The sequence below is a fragment of the Sparus aurata genome, unplaced genomic scaffold (assembly GCF_900880675.1).
Source record: "Sparus aurata unplaced genomic scaffold, fSpaAur1.1, whole genome shotgun sequence".
NCBI lineage: Eukaryota > Metazoa > Chordata > Actinopteri > Spariformes > Sparidae > Sparus > Sparus aurata.
The window spans coordinates 107,276-124,786 of NW_022045130.1; the positions used below are offsets into that span (position 1 = coordinate 107,276).

A 17,511-nucleotide genomic window follows, 5' to 3' on the forward strand; every position below is an offset into this window, starting at 1 on the left:
CTACCTGATTGAATGTGTGTCTGTTACTGTTGTACCTTTTGTATTGCATCAATAACCAGTAATATGTGTGTTGGTCATGATGAGCTGAGTGGAGGCGTGTGTGGGGGTTGTTCATTGTTTATTACACTGTACTCTGTAATTTGATTTAATTATTTTCTTCTACATTCTTATCAGAGTGTTTTTGTTTTGCTTTGTTTTGTTTTTTGGTCATTTTTACAGCTGTTGTGTATCCAGTGAGCTCATATCACACTGTTCAGTCTGTATATATCTCAGTCTGTTACATTTCACTGCACACATTTCACTGTTTGTCGTCCTGGAATCAAATGAGGGAAATGTTCAGTGGTGTTCTGAGGCGGCACAATCACTGACATCTTTTAAATCAGCAGGAAGTCTTTTATTAATGCTGCCACCACGCTGTTTTATTTCAACTGCAGTTATTTACTGCAGCAAAGGATTGTGGGTATTTCTACGACTGTTTATTCTTAACAAACAGATGTGGGCCTGAATAAGTTTGTCCCTTTTTATTCTTGTGGACATCAGGTTTAAAATCAGCTGAACTACCCAGGGATTGAACCCACAACCTCCAGACTTCACAGCATCACTTCACCATCCTGAGCTGATGAATCAGTCTGAAATGAATCACTTTCTTTGAGCATTTCACTTCTTTTGACCACAAAATAATTGTGTGAAAACCTCGAGGATTTGGACTCAGAACTTTAACAGTGGAAGCGACGTCATCAGATACTCGTCCTTCCTTTCTTACTGGTTCTGACTCCAGGCTTGAACCCACGACCTCAGAACTTCACAGAACTACTTCAGCTCACTGAGCCGTCGAGTCGGCTGCTTGTCGGTTCTTTGTGGACTATTTGGTCTCCGGCTCTTCGGTCAGTCGCCTGCTGTTGGACTTTAAAACTGGTCTGTAACAAGTGGAGCCACCGGCTCAGACAGAGAAAGACTTTTCTCGCAGCTGTTTAGTTTCACGAACGAGATTAAAATCCAACAAACATCCTGAAAATACAGCCGGACTTCAACAGCCACAAAACACTGAGAGAAACACAATGATTGTCATTCAAATGTGTTTTCTTCTCATATAAAAATCACACAGAAATGAACAGATGTTGTGCAGTTTATCACGTCACTACGGACATAATTACATGTGTTAACAAACACCATCAAACTTTTAGTTTCATCATTAAAAACACATGAAACAAGTCAGAGTGTTTCAGGTGGAGTGTCGAGTACATTTGATCAGATTTTACTGTCCATTCACAACTTTGTTCACAATGATTCTTTACAATTAAAGCTGCAGACGAGTCAATGTTTTCTGTTTCTGACATTTCACTAATAGTTCTGGATTTTATTGGAACAAGAGCCGGAATTCAAAACAACACATGACAGAAAGTACAAGTCAACACAATTTACACAATTTAATGGAAGAAGTTTAAAATGTAAATGAAGAATCTTTTCAATCAGTTTGAATCATTTTGTACAAAGTTGACTGATGAATTTATGACAAGAAGCTGAAAGATTGATGTGACTGTGATCCTGTACAGACTCAACTGTTCAGCACTGACAATGTTTCTGTGACAGGAGGAGACTCTGCACACTAAACACCACACAGACGCACTGAGGAACCAGAACTGGGCCTGAAGAGCCCAAATCCAGGATAAAGAGGTTCAGTGAATGTGGTGTTGAAGGTGTGGAGGTGGATCAGTGAGTCAGAGGAGACTCTGTAGAAGGACATAGTGCCAGCAGGACAGTCCACATACACTGCTACTCTACCAGAGGAGGAGGAGGAGATGTCTGTTTCTCTGTTATTGTGCCAGACAGAATAACAACCACCATCAAGGCACCACAGACTCCAGGACTGATCATTGAATCCAAACACACAGTCACTGTCTCCTTTCCTTCTGATTCTTCTGTAACTCACTGATATATAAACTCCTCCTCTCCACTCGACCTCCCAGTAACAGCGACCAGTCAGACCAGTTCTACACAGCAGCTGAGGACACCTGGACTCAAACCTCTCTGGATGATCAGGATATGACTGATCCTCCTCCACACGTGTCATCTTCCTGTTGTTGTCAGACAGTTTGATGTTTCTGCTGACTGTGTTTGTGTTGACTGTGAGCTTACAGGAATCTGATGGAGAGAAAAAGACACAACACAGCTGCAGTTATTAATGTGTCATCAGTGTGATGATGACATCACAGATGTGAATGAGTGATGTCACAGTGTTTTGATGAATGACAGTAAAAAGACACTCACACTTCCTCAGACCTGGTGTCAACCATCGGACTCCAGCAGGCTCCACCCTGAAAGGAGGAGGGGGGTCAGAGCAGCACATCCTCTTTCAGCATGCAAACATGGACATGACATGACTCTCATACACAGAAACACAATCTGTCCATCAGGCTGCTTCTCCCTGTTCTCCCTGAACCTCTTCACCTCTGCCACTCTCCTCACACACTGAGAGTGAGCCACAGGATGTTGGTGTGTGTGAAAGAGGACGACAACATCTGAGAACACACACAAACCTCCTGTTGGATTTATCACTTCATCTCTATTTTATTGGATGTTGTTGCTGTTTCCTGTGGGCGACCTTACGCTTGCTGTTTGATCCAATGTCAACTTGTGCTTATGTTTCTATATTATAGGACTTTTGGATTTGGACGTCAGAACTTTTGAGGTCCGATTCCTGTTTGAAGCTTGGAGGGCTTTTCTGAATCTCAGCTGCACAGTCTGCTTTTTGTTCTTGCTGTGTTTCTGCTGCTTTGTTTTACTGTGCAAAGACACAAATACAATTTATACGTAATAAATCAATCAGAAAACATTGGACGTTGGTTCTCGACCTCTGCCACAAAACCAAGTGACAGAGACTCCCAGACTGTTTCCCTCCAGAACCTCACAAGTGTCACTGAACCTGTTTGTGATAGAAACAGTTTCATGGTTTCATGTGTTGACATGTTCATGTTACTATAGTTTGGTGCTGGATTGATATCTGATGTATATTACAGCAGTAATAGTTACTGTGAGGAGAACTTCATGTCATGTTTGATGCCATTAAAAGCAGAAACAATGACAGAAAATGTCTCTCAGTCTGAAATCTGCTGTGGTGAACATGATGTGTCCAGATGTGACCAGAGGAACATCTGACTATGAAGCCAGGAATCTGTCTTTCTTTCTGTCTGTCTGTGGTTCACATGTCTCCAGACATGTTAGCTAACGTTAGCTTGCTAGCTAAAAGTTCAAATGAAGCAGGACTAGCGTGACTAACGGCTGTTAGCTAACGTTCGCTAACGTTAGCTACGTTAGTGGCCGTTAGCGCGCTAGCTATCGATAGCGACCGTTAGCTAGCGCGCTAACGGTCGCTAATGTTAGCTGGCTAGCGAACATCAGTCACATGAGTCCTTCATTCGAACTTCTAGCTAGCTAGCTAACGTTAGCGTTAGCTAACGAGGCAGGAGTCAAGTGACTAACGGCCGTTAGCTAGCTAGCTACTTCAGAACCACTCACACATTTTGTTACTCTTTGAGACACCAAAAATGAGCGCAGGTGTATTTTGCTTATTTTTGTTTACATGTTATGTGTTTACAACTTGTTTGGAGTCCTGTTGTGGTAAATTCAGTGGGACATATTTTTCAGAAATTCCATCACTCTTTGCAGCTGTGAAGACCCTCATTTCAGATAAGGTCACAGAGAGCTCAGGCTATGAAGGTGAAAGTGAATATGAGGCCAGTGTTGCTCTACAATCACCACCTCCTTAACCCACATCTCCCAAACCAACATCAGTCAGTACATTTTTGAAATGATCGATTAATAACATAAAACATTCTGTCATTGGTGATTTTCTTTGTTTTTATTCCTGTGTTTCTTTCCTTCCTACAATTAATTGGGTACAACTAGGGAATGAGACTCCACCGGAGTGTCTGCTCATTGTTGGGAGACTGCAAAATCACAACCCACAGTGAAAGGAAAGGCCCGCACCCTTCTGCTGGGCCTGTTCAGCACTGATGTCCTACTGAAGTCCAACCTGACGGGAGGGTCAACAAGGTCGGTCCATCTGCAGAGAGACGCAGCCTCTGGACCCCAAGAAGCTTAAAGCTTTACTCAGTAAGACAGTAAAAAAAATGTTTAATGGATTAATATATTTTGCTTAAGTTATTGTAAATGGTAAAGGGTAACAAACACCTTAGGACTGAAATGTACACAACTAATAGCAAAACAGATGGATGAATAAAAAGCTTTAACAGCTTTGATATTCTTTTAGATATAAAGCAATTTCTCTATCTAGTTAGAATCCATCAAATATCTTATCAGCATTAAAATGGATCCCCTGTAGTACCTTTAACATCCCAGCACCAATTCACCTCCCATAGGCAGACGCTTGGCTATAGTAAAGTACAGCTGCTCTCACTGACCACAATGCTTCCTGGAAAACTTAAAGTGGATACAGAAGTATAACCTCCTCGCTCTAAAAGCCCCTTGGAGAACTTTGGTTCCTTGAGAAGCCAGTTCTGATTTCAGACTGAACTATTTACAGGTAACCGACTGAGGAGCGAGGACTCGGCATACAAGAAAAATATTACCAGTATTGGTATCCACCTCATCTTTACTTTTGCAACAATCAGAGGCTAACATTGTGGATGTCTCTCTTATTTTATTATCTTTTTCAGATGCAGTTGTTCAACAACACCCAGGGAAGAAGATTCCAGACATACGGACGGCCATAAACAAAAGGATCTGTGAGTTAAGACACTAAGAGAAGAAAAAGTCCAAGGACAACTGTGAAGGACTGGCCAAGGCTGGCCAATCAGAGCGGGTCTTGATGTTAGCATGTGTCCATGACACTGCACTAAAGGACTGTTGTCCTGTTTTTCCACTGATGACTATTTTATTATAATGGACAGTTGTCCTATTGCAAATGTTATTGGAAGTGTTTTTGTTAATTTATTGTTGTGTTGCCATCGATTGGATCTCATTAAAATATAATATGTTTAAAAAAAATGATTTTATTGCCTGGAACTATGATATGATATTCTGTGTGTTCTCGAGTAAATGTCCTTTCAGCTGCTGCTTTTGAAATAAACTTCATTCAGTTAATGTAAACTATATTGATGTATTATTCAATATATTATTTTCATTTTAAAATATATGATAGACATTGTACATGAGATTATTTCATATTTACCATGTATAAAGTATATAATATAATTATGTATATATTTAATGTAAATCAATATATTTTTCAACACATTTAAGACATGTTCCCATATAGATCTGATTATATTATCTTGTACATTGAGGTATATTATCTCATATAATTGTACATATATATTTACATATATTTACGATGTCTCTTCCAATATATAATCTCATATCTAATTTGGGACCTATTTCAATATATATAACAATATATTATATAGTATAACTATGTATTTATTCAATATGTGGAAACGGCAATAATTGCAGTACTTTCCCATAAATTGCAATATATGAATTACATATATATATAATATATTATTATATAATATGCTATGGTATATTAATATCTAAATTTCACAATATGTGAATACACATGAAATATCCTGTCAGATAATATATTGAGAAATATATTTTTGTTGCGTAAGGGACATGATGACTACGTTGTGAGGAAGGACGCCCCGTGACACCACAGCCAGCAGCTGTTCTGACTGATGGTATCCTCAGTATGATGCTAACACACATGAGGCCACTATCAATGGTGGAGGATGAAGGAGTGCTATGTGCACTTTAGAAAAAACACTATATCTAACTTCATGTAACAAACAGTTTGGAGGCGTGAATCTTCAGTGGCCTCAAGATTCCATTACGATTCAGCTGTCGATGATTCTCGATGCATCTCCTTGTTCCTCATCCTCAATAGAGCCCGACCAATTTATCAGCAGGCAGATATTATCGGCCGATATTGGGCATTTTCCAAACTATCGGTTTCGGCATTTATAATGGCAGATAAATTAATATTTGAAAAATAAAATATAAACGGATGAAACACCCTCCAACCATGTAATGAGTGTTAACATCCACCAGAGGGCGCTCTCTACAACAGGTCGAGTCTTTGCCACCTGATTGACGTACAGGACGGCCAATCTGAGATCTCTTCTTGTAGGGTCACGCATCACGGGTCATGGGTCACTATGTATATGCAAATGAGCTAGCTACTGCAAAACACAAGCGAGCTAAGTGTCCTGGTTAGCGGCTTGAACTGATGTCAACAAAAGAAGGGATATAAAAAAATGCGCATTTGTCAAACGACCATCGCTATTCCGAAGGAGGAGAATGTTGAGAGGCACTTTCGAACCATTAAAAAGTACGACACTGACTCTCCGCTGATTAGCCATTAGCCTTGTCGATCAGCTGTTAGCATAGCATAGAGTCTACAGACACCAGCGATACAGCCCAGATGTGCATTTTTATTCGGATGATGTTTACAGATATGACTGTAAAAGAGGAGCTGTTAACATTACTGCTCATGAAAGAACACACGTGGGGAGAGGACATTTTTCAGACATTCAAAGACTTTCAGGAGAAAACCAGCAGCAGCTCCTGGTGTGTAAACTGTGCAGTATTGATGGCTGTTTGTCACCTATGTGCATTACTGCTGTCAATGTTTATGTGCAGCACCAAGGGTTACATTACTCTCTCAATATCAGTTATGCATTGTGTTATATAAAGTATACTCAGTGTATGTATAAATAAAGAGATGTTTAGTATTTTTTATGTAGGTAGATCATTTCGACCTGGTCATTTTGAAAGTAGCTCACAAGCTAAAACAGTGTGTGCACCCTGCTCAACGTCACAAACCCTATAATATATTTTGATGGTCCTCTGTTCTGTTGTGACAATAAAACAAACAAGTTTATTTTTAAACTGCATTATCATATTATTTCAGTGAGGACTCATAAGTAACTACAAATAACTAATGTTACAGAAATGTGTTTATGTTTTGTGACATGTTTCTGGATTTTTTAAAAATATAAATATATATATGTTGGCCGATATATTGGAATATCGGATTTTTAAATCACCAAATATTTGTATCGGTATCGGCCTTAAAAATCCTTTATCTGTCGGGCTCTAAACCTTAATGATCTTTTATTTTGAAAGTCCTTCCAATAATCAGACTACAGCAGTCTACAAAATAAAAGCTGCATCTCTTCAATCAAACCTGTATCCATCTGCAGTGTAGGAACACAAGCCGTTGTCTCTGCATCGTAAAGTGGTCTCATTTTGGCCATGATTACCTTTAACCCAAATCAACTCCTTTTTCCAGCATTTGGGACTGAAAGCCCCCATATCCTGGCCTGGCAAATTCCTCTCCTCTCCACAGAGTGGGAAGATGTTGTTTTTCTTGCAATAAACAGATCACCAGAGATCTTCTTTGTAATTTACAACGACTAAAGCACATCTGGTCTGTTCCTCTTCCTCCAAAGAAGATGAACCCCTGTTCCTCAGGTCAAACAAGGTCAAGCCTGATAGAGTTTTCTTTGGTCACACCAAAAGGAAGAAGGACTGGTTTCTAACATAGATGTGGTGATTTAAGATGTTTTTCAAATCTACGTTTCTCTTCCTCTGGAACATTCTCCAGTGGGGGAAGGCTTAATGGGGAACCTTATCTGTGTGTTCTTCTCCTCACATGTCCAACTGTTATTTACGATCGTTGTTGTTCCTGGGTCTGACATACCATTCGCCCTTTTGCAGTCTTCTGTTCTCACCCTAATTCAAATAAGTCTTAAATAACAAATAAACTACATCTCAATTTCTTAAATTTAACGGATCCCGAAATAGAGTTAAGAAGGTCATTCAACAAGATCTTTCTTATGTTATTGTGAAGCCCAAATGAAGTTTATTACTCAATAAGTTTGAGGTCAACAGAAACCCCCTCCCCTTTGTCGATGGAGGAGAGATTTGAAGATCACCATTCCTTGTGTAATACTTGTATTATTTACCAGTTAAATGTCTGATATGTTTTGTTAAAGATAGAACTACAAGGAATATGTATAAGTCCTTGGTTCTACTGTGTATTGTATACTTTATTGTCATATGTTGTATACTTAAGTGCTTCATGTCTTAATCAGGTTATAATTCTTTTGAATGACAAATGATCATTATCATGTTGCATCTTTTCACGAAGGCAAACATTCGACTTTTAAGATGGTGAAGTTTTGGGAAGGTTAAAACACGATTTCGAAATGTTAAATACAAATAGTATAGTTAGATTAACTTTTGGGAGCCTCAACTCAGATCACAGGAGGTGTGACACTGTCAGCCAGCTCCTGCTGCAGGCCATAAAAACAGACACTCTCCCCTGCTCTCACTCTCTCATTCCTCACTACTTTTTCCTCTCTTCTTCTCCGGACACGCTCTCCCCCTGTCCTCTTCTCCCTCTGCTTCTTCTCCCTCTTCTTCTTTCTTCTCTTCTTTGTTTTTCATTTTTATTTTATTTTTATTTTTAAAGTAATCTTTACTTTTATTTTTGCAACAAGCTAAGACAAGCGAATTGAATCCCTACTTTAAGTATTCACTTTTATTCAAGTTTTAATAGGACAAATTCTTTTCTTTTTGATTTTATACTGTTAAAGTATCACCGCCTGATCCAGAAGAAGTTGAATTAGTTTCAGAATCAGAACTTGACTACCACTATTTGAAACCACCAACAAAAGTCTTTTTCAAGACTGTAATCATCTGATGAAGAACGCTGCAGTCCATCGTCTGCCTCAGAAGCCGTGCAAGGAGTCTCCGTAAATAGAGCCTTTGTGTGCTCCCAGCCGAGATCAACTCTGCCCCCAGCGCTCCCAAGGCGGAAACCCGCTGGGCCTTCGGACCAAGAGTCCCTCAACAGAGTACCGGCCTTCCCTCTGGCTACTGGACCGACGCGCCGTGCCGTGGTCCAACCCAGAACTCTCAAAGAGACCAAGCTTCAGTGCCTCCTGACGCCCAGACAAAACAGGCTGAACGTCTTCATACAGCTGGATCCACACACGTGAGAATGAGTGGTGTCTAAAGTTCTGACTTCTGTCTAAAGTTCTGACTTCTGTCTAAAGTTCTGACTTCTGTCAAAGTTCTAACTTCTATCTTATGAACTTAAAAGAATTAAGATTAGGGTCTCGTTAGTATTAAAAGATTACTCCCGTAATATTTAATATATAAAAACCCGACCCTTTAACTTTACCATCTACCGACGGTCACACGACTTTATTACTTTCCTAATTGCAGTCTTTACATTTTCTGTTATCTGTTGTTCGTCTAAAATTGTCATGTCTTTTATTTTACCCAAATTATTTAGTCAATAAACATATAATCGTTTGTCTTTGTCTGGAACTTAATTTTAATATGGAGAACCGATGGATACGTGCAAAGAATTCACTACTTCAGAATATTGAGACTGAATATTGATTGATATTGAATAAATTGATTTTGAATGGACTCTAACTGTCCAAGCCAACTGGTACAGTTAGGTGTTTGGAATAATGTCCTCCGGATTATTCCAATAACTAAACACGGAGGTGGTGCCCCCTTTAACGAGTGTAATATTAATTGCTAGTGATTAATAATCATATATATATCAAAGTAGTGTGTGAGCAGTGTCTCCTACATCATATATTTATGGTGCTGCCCATGTCAGGACCGCACACCATAGTATCCTACAGCAGCGTCTTTCACGTTTGTCTGCAATAATCTAGTTTTCACATGGCAGCTTTAAGATACAACACTGGGGCCGAACAATCAACAATCAACATGAGCTGCAGACTCTTGATGATGCTCCGTCTCTGCATCGTGATGCATCTTATAATGGAGACATTTCATCACCTCTAATACATTTATGTTGCTTTTACAATTTGTAAGTTGTTTGAAAGTGAACTGAACAAGACTAAAGAAGAAGATGTAAGAGCAATGTTTTATTCTTTTAATAAAATGCTGGACATGTATAAAAAGAAAGATCTGCTTTTGTGATTTTATGTGATTAATGGGTTATGAAAATAGTTGTTAGTTGCAGCTCTATAACTTGTGACAACAAACACTACTCTGTGTTGTGTTGGTAGGGAGTGAGTCTCTCTGGTATGTGACAGAGCTACGAGCACGTTGCTGCAGTCACAGTAAAGTGTTGCTGTTATTACTGTAGTTGGACATAAAGTGTGTGGATAGACTCAGTTAGTGACTGAAACCATGTGTTGTTTGCTGCCACAGAAGATAAATTAAAAGTCCATTCATGCAACGTTGTCACGTGATCTTCCTGCATTCAACACTTCCTATAAATCTTTCAAAATGAAGGTCCTGCATTATGTAGTTATTTGAAAGCTTTTATTTTGAAGCAGCAAAATCAGGAAACATTGGATTTCCACCAGCTGCACTTTAACAGACTCCAGAACAGCTGAGAGTGAAACTGAGTCAGCAGCTACGAGCCAGGCTGAAGTAAATTACAACAGCATTAAACCAGAGGTCCACCAGCTACTGTAGAGAGCTGCAGCTCTGCACAGGTCACATATCATGTTAATCAATGGTGCAGATGATTGATCACTGAATGTCTTCTTCTGTCATTTGATTTAGCTGGAAGTGCAAAACACTGAAACTTTCCTGCCCCTGCAGGCTGTTATAATGATAACTACCCAAACGCAGCAGCGGTTTATCAATGCTCTGCTGTTGGTCGCTCACACAGAGTGAAGCAGCTCCGCCTTGATTACAAACTGACGTGTAATTCACACAGAAAGCCGACGCTGCGGCTCCTATAGAGGCGTGACCTACACATCATAATGATGACGTCTGTGTGTTTTTAAGGTGTTTCCCCGTTTTCATTCTGTCAATGTAAACCCACGAATGGTTTATAATCATATGGATGCTGTTATAATGTGTAGTGATTTAGAGTCAGACCGGCATGCCCTCGATATGCACAGCTGGCTTATTCATTCACACTGGTTCAGTTCGTCAATAAAGCGCCCCTGATACTACCTCCAGAGGTGGATCAGCGCCGGAGCCAAATTTCACCCCTTGCTGCCTCCGAGAAATTCACACAGAGGCGGAGAATTGGCAGTGTGCAGTGTGAATGGGGCTACTGACTGTCTGTGGCTGCAGCAGGACTCTACATACCTGAGAGTGTCCAGTCTCCAGCCTGGATCCTCCAGTCGAGCAGAAAGCTGCTTCACTCCTGAGTCTCCTGGATGATTGTAGCTCAGGTCCAGCTCTCTCAGATGGGAGGGGTTGGAGTCCAGAGCTGAGGTCAGAGAAGTACAGCCTTCCTCTGAGATCAGACAGCCTGACAGCCTGCAGACACACAAAACAACACACATCACACATCAGCTGACAGTCCTGATAATTAAGTGCACATCTGCGTTTAAGGGTTTATCATTTATTATATTCATTATCTTAGTTTTCAATAATCAGCACTAAACATTGAATATAACTGAAGTCGATAGAAATGCCATTTGTTTTGCAAATATTTGGCCATGAACCAACATATTGTACAGATTAAACTGATGAACTGACGATGGCAAGAAAATAAATTACAGTTCATCCTGAGGAAAGCATATATTTTAATATATATATTATAGTAAGTTGTCAGACAAGAACACTATCAGAACATCACACTCCTGTCCACACAGATGTCGTCTCACCTCTGTTGTGGCTCTGTAACTACCTCTGTAGGAGGATCAGAGGTGGAATGAAACTGTTCCCCCATTCCACCTTTGTAACTTTCACACCTACAGTGAGGTGAAGAGGCAGTGTGAATGATCTCTCTCTCTCTCAACACAACCAGTTGAGACAGATGGCGTCTCACTACTTAGTCCGGTTGTGCTTGAGATTTCTGCCTGTTAAAAGTCAGTTTTTTCATGCCACTGTAACAACTGCTTGCTCATGAGGAAAATGTTGGGTCTCTTAAATTGATTTGAATTATATTAGGAGTATGATCAAGACCTGCTCCAATTGTAAAGTTACATGAACTAATGACATAAAATAATGAATCCTGACCTGAGAGTTTCAAGGACACAGTGTGGACTCTTCAGTTCAGCAGAAAGTAGCTTCACTCCTGAATCCTGTAGGTTGTTGTTACTCAGGTCCAGTTCTCTCAGACTAGAGGACTGGGAGCTGAGAACTGAGGACAGAGCTTCACAGCTTCTCTCTGAGAGGTTACAGCCACCAAGTCTGTAGCGTGAACAGTAAAAAAGACATTTACAGTATTGATAATATCATTGTAGAACATGTGAACTTGCTTTCTGTTTTACTCTAATATGTCAGAGAAATGAGTAATCAACAAACGGAAATCTGGAATAAACAGACATTTTACAAAAATGAGTAGTATGGTTTCAAAACATAGTTCTAACACGAGGCAGAGAGAGAGTGAATTCAAATGTTAAAGAAATAACAAAAGTAGTTTGAGACACACTATGAACTACCTGACCTTAGAGTTTTAAGTTTACACTGTGGACTCTCCAATCCAACAGACAGATGCTTCACTCTTGAATCCTGCAGGTTGTTGTTATTCAGGTCCAGCTCTCTCAGACTAGAGGACTGGGAGCTGAGAACTGAGGACAGAGCTTCACAGCTTCTCTCTGAGAGGTTGCAGCTACTCAGTCTGGAGCGTGAACAGTGAAGAAGACATTAGGCGATGCAGTATTCATGATATCATTGTAGCACATGTAGACTTTCTTTCTGTTTTACGCGAATATGTCAGAGATATGAAAAATCATTAATACTAAATCTGGATTCAACAGACATTAAACAATAATAAGTAGCATGGTTTCTCTCTGAGAGGTTACAGACACTCAGTCTTGACAAAGAATGATGAAGAAAATTAAGTTTTATTTGGGTCAATAACAGCACATTCAAAATAGAATAAAATAATGAATCCTGACCTGAGAGTTTCAAGGACACAGTGTGGACTCTTCAGTTCAGCAGAAAGTAGCTTCACTCCTGAATCCTGCAGGTTGTTGTTACTCAGGTCCAGTTCTTTCAGACTAGAGGACTGGGAGCTGAGAACTGAGGACAGAGCTTCACAGCTTCTCTCTGAGAGGTTACAGTCACTCAGTCTGGATAAAGAATAATGAGCAGAATAAGAAAATTATTTGTATTTGGGTCAATAACAGCACATTTACTGCATTATGAAAAAACTTCTCGACACTTACAGAGCTTTGTTGGAGGCTTTGACCACTGGCAGCAGCCTCAGAAGAGCCTCCTCTGAAGCAGAGTATTTCTTCAGGTCAAACACATCCAGATCTTTTTCTGATGACAGTAAGATGAAGACCAGAGCTGACCACTGAGCAGGAGACAGTTCATCTGTGGAGAGACGTCCTGAACTCAGGGACTGTTGGATCTCCTCCACTAGAGAACGATCGTTCAGTTCATTCAGACAGTGGAACAGATTGATGCTTCTCTCTGGAGACAGATTCTCACTGATCTTCTTCTTCATGTACTCGACTGTTTCCTGATTGGTTTTTGAGCTTCTACCTGTCTGTGTCTGCAGACATCGGAGGAGTTTCTGATTGGTCTTCAGTGAAAGACCGAGGAGGAAGCGGAGGAACAAGTCCAGATGTCCATTTGGACTCTGTAAGGCCTTGTCCACAGCACTCTGGTAGAAACGTGTTGATTTTCCTCCAAAGACGTCAGACCACCAGGATGTCGACTGCTCTTGTTCTGACAGCAGATTGACTCCAGAGTTGATGAACGTCAGATGGACATGAAGAGCAGCCAGAAACTCCTGAACACTCAGATGGATGAAGCAGAACACCTTGTCCTGGTACAGTCCTCTCTCCTCTTTAAAGATCTGTGTGAACACTCCTGAGTACACTGAGGCTGCTGTGATATTGATGCCACACTCTATCAGGTCTGATTCATAGAAGATCAGGTTTCCTTTCTGCAGCTGATCAAAAGCCAGTTTTCCAAGAGACTCAATCATCTTCCTGCTCTCTGGAGTCCAGTGTGGATCTGTCTCAGCTCCTCCATCATACTTGACTTTCTTCACTTTGGCCTGAACCACCAGGAAGTGGATGTACATCTCAGTCAGGGTCTTGGGCAGGTCTCCTCCCTCTCTGGTCTTCAACACATCCTCCAGAACTGTAGCAGTGATCCAGCAGAAGACTGGGATGTGGCACATGATGTGGAGGCTTCGTGATGTCTTGATGTGGGAGATGATTCTGCTGGCCTGCTCCTCATCTCTGAATCTCTTCCTGAAGTACTCCTCCTTCTGTGGGTCAGTGAACCCTCTGACCTCTGTCACCATGTCAACACACCCAGGAGGGATCTGATTGGCTGCTGCAGGTCGTGTGGTTATCCAGAGGCGAGCAGAGGGAAGCAGTTTCCCCCTGATGAGGTTTGTCAGCAGCACATCCACTGAGGTGGACTCTCTAACATCAGTCAGGATCTCAGTGTTGTGGAAGTCCAGAGGAAGTCGACACTCATCCAGACCGTCAAAGATGAACACAACCTGGAACTCTTCAAAGCTGCAGATTTCTTTGGTTTCAGTGAAGAAGTGATGAACAAGTTCCACCAAGCTGAACTTTTTCTCTTTCAGCACATTCAACTCTCTGAAAGTGAATGGAAATGTGAACTGTATGTCCTTGTTGTCTTTGTCTTCAGCCCAGTCCAGAGTGAACTTCTGTGTTAAGACTGTTTTCCCGATGCCAGCCACTCCCTTTGTCATCACTGTTCTGATTGGTTCGTCTCTTCCAGGTGAGGCTTTAAAGATGTCTTCTTGTCTGATTGTTGTTTCTGGTCTGTGTGGTTTCCTGGATGCTGTTTCAATCTGTCTGACCTCATGTTCATCATTGACCTCTGCAGTCCCTCCCTCTGTGATGTAGAGCTCTGTGTAGATCTGATTCAGAAGGGTTGGGTTTCCTGCTTTAGCGATCCCCTCAAACACACACTGGAACTTCTTCTGAAGGTTAGATTTGAGTTTAAGTTGACAAATTCCAGAATAACTTCCTAAATAAACACAACAGAAAGTTCAGTAAGTTATCTATGAAGAAAATACAACAATTTTCTTCCCCTTAAGTAGCACATATAAACATGTTTTCCATGTTTTTCCTCCATCTGTTGAGACAAACTGTCTCATTGATCCAACATGTTAAATCTTTAGAGAAATCCTCTTACTGCTCTGCAGACAGTCAGCCAGCTCCTCCTGCTTCATTCTCCTCAGGAAGTGAAGTGTGATCTTCAGAAATGCCTCTCTGCTGCTCCTCCTCTGTTCTTCATCCTCACCGTCCAACACCTCCTCATCCTCCCTCTGACTCTCTGAGCATTCTGGGTAATCCGAACTCAGAACCTTCTGGACATTCTTCAGCTCGTTCTTCACAAAAGTCACAATGTTCTCCTCCAGCAGCTGAAACAGAATATTATGTGAATGACAACATTTAACATCAGATCCATGTTGGACAGATTCACCACTGGTCTGTAAAGTGCAGCATGGAGATTATTGTGAACAGACTGGATGTAAAAGCAGTTGTTGTTCATGTACAGACCATAAATATGGAGTCCAGGTGTGTCTGATGCTGCTGGACAGACGGACCTCTGGGAACCTCTGAGCTCTCCTGGTCGACTCTGTGGAGGAATCATGAAGAATCAGTCACATTGTGTCTGTCCACTCAGAGACAAACACAAGCTGAAGGTCCTTTGAGTTAAAGTGTTGACGACATCATTGAATCAGATGGTTTCCTCTGACATCAAGGTGTTGGTCGTACTGCTGATCCCACTGTGAATCAACAGTCAGTCAGTTTACTGGGTTGGTTCAGCAGCTTGTCTGGTTTAGTCCCTCCAGCTTTTGACCTGTTTAATACTGTGGACAGCAACACACAGCTAACACAAGCTAGCTGTCCAGTGCAAATTGGTGAAGAGTCTCAATAAACTTGTATTCAATCTAGAATCCAACATTGGAGAATGAAAATATGATTCATTATGTCTTTTTGTTTTCGTTTAAATTGTTTCTGCAATAAATTTGAATCCGACTGTCGTACAAACTTGATTTTGACTATTTTGTGTGTTGCTTTATGGAGATTAACGACACAATGACCTTATTATAAAGATAATAATGAATTCATAGTTTTTAAAAAATAAGCTATATTCATGTAGACATGACTTGTAGTACTTATGTCTGAGTTTAAAAATGCTCCACGTAACTTTAGACATTTGTAACACTTTATTATTTTGGATATCTAATAAATATTGTAAAACAGTAAAATGTTATGCCTTCATAACTTTTCCTCAAGTGTCCGAACTATCTTTAAGAGATCAGAAAATAGGTTATTTGTTTTTATATATTTTATATCTAATTGGCTGTTGTATCAGTTATCACAGTTTTTTATTCCTTCATATGGGTTTTGGTACCAGCCCCATGAAGTCCAGTTGGGTCGGGCCCTTGTAACATCAGATATAACACACAGCCCTTCCTCTCCTCAGCAGCAGGCTCAGATTTCAGCAGGAGGTGAGTCACTGCTGTTTGTCCACAGGAGGAACACTGTCCTGTCAGAGTTGTTTAGGGACGGACATGAAGAAATGTGAACCTGTCCTTTAATACTAATCCTGCTCTGACCTCCATCATCACTCTGAGAACATGAAGACCATCAGGACAACTGGTCACACTGGATTTAATGAGGACAAACATTAACAGAGAGCAACATGACAACAACTTACTGTCTGTCTGAGGGATGCTCTTGTTTGAAATCAATGTCTGCATCCTTTGACCCGTCACTCTTGAAGGAAACACAGCTGGGCTCAGGTCCAGGTCCAGGTTCAGGTCCAGTAGAGGCTGGTCTCCTGTTGGACAGAGAAGAAGACCACCAGAGATGTTAATTCACTTTTTAGTCTTCAGACACAGAAGCTTCTGTCCATAAAATAGTGGAAAACATCAGGAATAAACCTTCAGAGAATATAGGACCAAACTAATTCAATAAAGTGAAATGAAGAGTTGAAGACTGGTTCTATTGGGCAGCTTTCTAAAGTGAGAAGATACATTTAAGTGAAGAAGAACGAAGCTGAAAATAAACATCAGGTTTCAAAAAACATCTTTCTCCACAGTTAAAACATGAATCAGTCACATATTAATGTTGTTAACAGCTCACCTCTTTACAGCAGGAGCTGGTTGTCCTTTAAAATCAGTGAGACGACCTTTTGACTCATCACTCTTGAAGGACACACAGCTGGGCTCAGGTCCAGGTCCAGGTCCATGTCCAGGTCCAGTGGTTTTAGAGGGAGGGCCTCCCTCCTCTCTGTCCTCACACTGATTCATGCTGCTCAACTCACACACACTTTCATCTGGAGAGGAAACACAAATCATTCATCTGCACATCAACTGAACATTAATTGACTATTATTCATTTCAACCATGAACATTTAAACATAAATCAATTATTTCTCAACAAGAAGTATAAAGTGACCTTTGAAAAAGAGAGAAAGGACAAAATGTTTGAAACATTCAACAAATAAAATGAAAATGTTAAAAACTAAGATGAGCTGCAGAATTACACAGCGCAGCTCCTGATTGGTCAG

General features: G+C 40.6%; 1 protein-coding gene and 1 long non-coding RNA gene across 2 annotated transcripts; one reads left to right on the top strand and one right to left on the bottom strand.

Annotated features, from left to right (window-relative positions):
* Positions 1-298: 298 nt before the first annotated feature.
* Positions 299-16,748, bottom strand: LOC115577895 (NLR family CARD domain-containing protein 3-like; the record flags this gene model as incomplete). The annotated part of the gene is made up of 9 exons (XM_030410769.1): positions 299-313; positions 1,628-2,142; positions 2,269-2,315; positions 12,004-12,177; positions 12,888-13,061; positions 13,158-14,952; positions 15,121-15,349; positions 15,489-15,567; positions 16,657-16,748. Coding segments are annotated over 9 exons (3,120 nt in total), but the record flags the coding sequence as incomplete, so codon positions are not given.
* LOC115577891 (uncharacterized) lies at positions 3,396-5,114 on the top strand. The gene is made up of 3 exons (XR_003983298.1): positions 3,396-3,791; positions 3,907-4,113; positions 4,677-5,114. It is a non-coding gene; the product is annotated as an uncharacterized LOC115577891 (long non-coding RNA).
* Positions 16,749-17,511: the final 763 nt, after the last annotated feature.